Source organism: Pygoscelis adeliae, unplaced genomic scaffold (assembly GCF_000699105.1).
Source record: "Pygoscelis adeliae isolate BGI_AS28 unplaced genomic scaffold, ASM69910v1 Scaffold120, whole genome shotgun sequence".
NCBI lineage: Eukaryota > Metazoa > Chordata > Aves > Sphenisciformes > Spheniscidae > Pygoscelis > Pygoscelis adeliae.
The window spans coordinates 3,166,314-3,171,678 of NW_008824032.1; the positions used below are offsets into that span (position 1 = coordinate 3,166,314).

General features: G+C 36.4%; 1 protein-coding gene across 1 annotated transcript in view; it reads right to left on the minus strand.

Annotated features, from left to right (window-relative positions):
- Positions 1-4,683, minus strand: part of STXBP5L (syntaxin binding protein 5-like) — a 211,335-nt gene extending 206,652 nt beyond the window's left edge. The window contains exon 1 of the mRNA XM_009329260.1: positions 4,486-4,683. Within this exon, the coding sequence (XP_009327535.1) occupies positions 4,486-4,683 (198 nt within the window). The remainder of the gene's footprint in view (positions 1-4,485) is intronic.
- Positions 4,684-5,365: the final 682 nt, after the last annotated feature.

Consider the following 5,365-nt stretch of genomic DNA (forward strand, 5'->3'; position numbering starts at 1 on the left):
ACAGAAATATTACGAAGGTCAATTCATTAATGTTTATAAAGCTTTCAAAACTACAGTGGTGAGCACTCCTGTTGCAAAAGTTCACAGGGAACTTAATATTCAGGTATGCTCCGAGTTCTAAGTATTCAAAGAAATATTGAAGTGCTTTCTATTGAGCAAACACTATTCATTTTACTAAATTAGACCTATAGAAGAAACATGGGCACACGTAATTAAAGGCTGTATGTGCAACCAAACTTAATTTAAGAAATTTGGAACTTTCAAGTGCTTTGTTTTGCAATCTTAGAAGTCTTAAAATGGTCTTGAAGCTGTAATTGCATGTGTTGGCCATGAAGGGTCTGCATTAATGCATTTAGGATTAATATTTGATTAACAATCAAACATAGTGATGCAAAAAGATAGGTATTTGCAAAAAAACAAAACAAAAGAGTCCAGTTATACTACTATAGGTAGCTTAAAATCTTCAAAGTTTTTTAAAAAGAAGCTTTTAACATGGTATGCTCTTTACCACTGGAGTCCTATTTCTAATTAATACTACCATTTAAAAAAAGAAAAATACAACATGCTCATCACATAATTACCACAATCTAATAACAAAAGTGTCATTTATGACTCTCTAGTTTTAAACAGAATAGGGTTTTGCACCTAACATTAGATCCAAACTCTGGTATATAGGAAAAATACTTCCCACCATTACCTTATTTATCATTTAATTATCGAATGAACTCTGAGCACTTACAAGTAAGGGTTAATACTTATTTTAAAATGGGTTTTCTCTGAAATGTAGCACTTCACACACATTTCTTTTTTTTCCCTGAATGACCCCACTAAGGAAACAACACGGATTAACCAAACAGCTCAAGCTAACTAAAACACTATGGATAGCTTATAACAAAGATTTTTTTTTTTTTTTATTCTTCATAACCAAAAATAGAACTATATGCTACTGCAGAATTGTTCTTAAGTTGCCATTCCAAAATTCATTTTCTTTCTATTATCACTGAACTGTAGCGTCATGTTGCATTTGCAGTTAAAGTACCTACGTGACTGCTGTCAGAGGGACTAAATGTTGATCTTCATAGGTTGACAAAATAAAGTATTACTATCTATAAACTCTGGGAATTAAAATTTAAGACTACCTTATAGGAAATCCAGATAATTAAGGTATTTAAATTGACTACTGATTGGATGCACCTTGAGGGCCTACCCCCATTAAAATTAATATAGACTTTACTAACATATTCTACTGGATTGTGCCTAGTTTTTGGCATGATGCTGCTCTCACATTCAATTCAATTAATGTGAACTATAATTGATATTTTTATGATTTCCACTTGGATACCCAAATCCCAAGAGCAGCCCTAGATATAACATAAACTATACCTCAGCTTCCTGTTGTCTTAAAATACAGTTCTGACAAAATTTCACATTACATGAATACTTTGAAAAGGGTGCCACTGAATCATTAGTACAGCTACCAACATATAAATTTATCATGCTTAAAAAAGGCTGTAGCTACTTCATATGTAATAGCTTCAAGAACATTTCATTTTCAGTCTTCCAATACAGAAGATTACATTAATTATTTAGATATAAATGCCAAAAGTAACTCATTGCAAACATGTCAGTGTAAAATGAAATATTTGATTTACTTCTATTAAGTTCTAATCTACATCTCAAAAAGACGCTGTGATAATAAGCATCCTAAAAATGTCACAAAATGGAGAGACAGCTTTCAGGTGTGTTACTAATGAAATCAGGTGCGTTACCAATAAAAACAGTGTTCTGGTAGAGGACTGGATCTATGTCAGGCAGACTTCCCACAAACTTCAGAAAGGCAATTTATTTAAATAAAAACTGCAGGGTAAGGCCCTTTAATTCTTAAGTATGAGTCAGCTTTTGTGTTTCGTATCTAAATGAAGATTTTTATAATCAGCAAAGAAAGGAAAACCAGTTTGGGGTGCTACTTATACTGTGAGCCCATCTGCCTTGATCCTGCAGATCATAACAAACCAAAACTGCCATTAGCTTTACTCAGGTCTGTATGCAGCAGGATCACAGATCATGGATCCTTAAATATGCAGCCTATGTAACTTACGTAACTTAACATGAAAATACACAATTGAAATACCAGAAGTTCTCCACAACAAAAGCTCAGGGAAGACAAAGCTTGGATTGTATGTGTCTTGCTGTATGTTTAATTTAATTCAAATTGACTGAGGTACAAATTATAGCTCAGATCCTGCACCCTGAAGCATGCAGGATGAAAGCTGCGCCTGCGTCAAGTCCCACTGCCTTCAGTACACTTGCATAGTATATAACGCAGGATTGGGGCCTGTGGGGTTTTGTTGGTTCACTGAAACATGCTTGTAATGTTACTAAACTGTAATATAGCTGATTAAGTAGATCCTGTTGAATAAACATTGCAGTATCTTATGAGCACATAATCACCGAGTGTTTTGGAAGTTTGCTTTTAGCATACTTTTGTATCCTGAAAAAAGGAAGCTGGTATTTTGTATACTATAGAGTAGACTTCTGCAGTACCATGCATTCATAAGCAAGTGCTGCTGCAAGCAACCAAAAGCCTTCCTATAAAAATATTTACTTTGCTGACAACATTTTAACCTGAGAGCTAAGACAGGCAAATATTGCCTACTGAAATCTTCTCAAAATGACATATTCCTATACACCAAGTAGATCTATTTCCAAGTAGATCTATCAGAACATAACACCAACTGTCTTCAAGTAATATCAAGCCAAAGAAGGGAGATAACGGAGATTAGGCAGACAATTAATTTATTTTCATCTTATGTTGCCTATTTTTGCAAATATACCATACAAAATAAAAATATATCATACTAAATACAGATCTTTGGCCCTATCAAATGACTTAAACATGAAGAACCATATTGAGTTTTACTTACTTAGAAGTCTCAGAATGTCAGACCTTCTAATGATATGTTAATGTATCTTGATTAATTGCATTATATTTTTACTGAAGTGACAAAAATGGGAAATCGCTGTACTGAATATCTGGAGTTTCACAAAATGCTAAATCCCGGTGTACATAAGAAAAAGGAGTCAAATTCAACCCTGAGAAACAGGTATGATTCTGATGCACTGATCACTGACACTCTATTAAACTACAGAATAATTTGACTCAAAAGGCCTGAACCTGTTTTGGTTCAGGATGGCAAAGAACTATAAAACCTCCAGAAATTAGAATTATGTAGAACCTATTCCAAAGGTCTCTGACTCTTTAAGTCATGGGGGCTCATCCTTCTTCCCCTGAACTCTTATATAAGAGTTTTGACACTAGCTGTAGCTGAAAACCAAATAGAATTAGAATCATGATATCTGAGATGAGGAAAGCTGTGTGTTTCACAAGGATCAGATCTGCACACAAACTGTCTTATAGGCTGGTCTTGTTTGTTTATATTTCTTCCTTCTTCCCAAAACACAAAAAGAAATGTGCTAGAGTTGGCCATAACCTAAATTTCAAGTCAGCTGGTATCTGGTTAATAAAAGGAAAGTATACTTAATAGTGAAGTTCATTTACTCTTAATAATGTAAATTGCACTAATTAAAAATTCTGGTTTTGAAGCTTCTAAGCAAAACAAATAAGCAAACAAAACTTCTAGTAAAGCCAACAGAATTAATGTCAAAGATAACAGCAGAGGATCATAGTATAATCTCTCCTTTTGTTTTTGGTCTTCGTTACAAAAGTGTGATTTTCATATTCCAGGGTTGGTCAGAAGTACCAAATAGTTTGTACTGATTTTACTTGTGCATTTAAGACCACTGAAAGCTCTGTTGCAGAAAACAGATACAAAACATAAAACACACAGGGATATCTTATGCTTTCTACTCAAAGAAAATTCCCACTTAAGGACCTAACCAACACATAAAAACCAATGCCAAACAAATTTGGCAACTTTTGGTATTTATGCTGTCCTACTAAGTTTATTGTCATATAATCATAATCTTCAGTACTAATGCTAAAAAACCACCCTGAATCTACATCCAACCCCTCACAAATAATTTAAGTGCTAGGTTCAGTAATCATTGCACTGTCTTTTCTTTCTAGCTTGTGCCTTTTTCTTAAAAAAGGGAAGGAAAGGAAGAAAGGATGAGAAGAGTGAGGAGGGGAAGTAGATGTATACAATTTTGAATTTCTAATGACTTGTAAATGTTATCTGTACTAGCACCAACTGATTTGCTTTCCTGCCCACAATCTTGTTACTAGTTTGGGGTCCAAGCATGAACTTAGGATTTGGCCCTGAATGCTGAAATCAAGATTTTTATGAATTTACTGACCAGCCCAACTCTGCAGCAGGAAGAAAAAAGCATCAACGACATCTCTTGTCTTTTCATTCCAAAGTCCTCGTACAACCACTGCAGTTCTCAAGTAAAAGGCTTATTGGTATCATATTACTGCCCCCCCCCCCCCTTTATTTCCATAGTAAAAAAGATTACAGCCCTTACCTTACAAATTTGGAAATAATCTGAAGTGAGCGTCTCCTGGATCTCATCTCTGGGAGTCCCTGCAGCTCCTGCAGTCCCTCCTGGGTGCACGGAGCCACCACCAGCCCCACTTCCACCACCACTGCCACCACCACTGCTTCCACCAGGGGATGAGGCAGTTAAACCATCCAAAACTTTGCGAAAATTAAATTTCTTCATTTTGGAAAAATATTTCAGAAGATTGGGGGGGGAGAAAGGATGTGTTGTAACACATTCAGTTACATGTAGCGAAAGAAAAAGTCTTTAATGGTCCTCTGAGTGAGGCAGCACTTTAGTCCCTTGTACCAAACAGAATGTCAATATTAGGTGTAATTGATTGAAAAAGACAAAGGCTTCATTTTGTCAGGCGTAAAAGCTACCTGGAAAGATCCTTTAAAAAAAAAAAAAACCAAAACACAAAAAATTCCACGAGCAGCAAAACTAAGATTTACGTTCAAACAAGGAACAATGGAACAACCGCCATGGGGTTCTCTCACAAAATCCACATTTAGCAATGGTTAAAACCGAAAAGTAAATAAAAAATTCAATCCGGCAACCAAAACAGTAGGCTCCATCTCTCTACCTTTTCTGCCTAAGATTTGCCTTCAGTACTTGATTATTTTAACAAGACTACAAAAATTGTATTACATTCAATTTCCTCGTCCCCTCAGAACGCTTTCAGTCAGGGGTATCTTTGCCTCCAGGCTTTCGGAGGAGCGGATTCCCTCTCCCCGCCACCGCTCTCCTCCCGCAGCCGCTGCCGCGACTCCCGCTATCTAGTTTTCTGCCTACCCCAGCAAGTGCCCGCAGCCGCCCCCGCCCTTGATCCTCCTCTCCCCCTCTGCCTCCCGGCCGGGAGGGG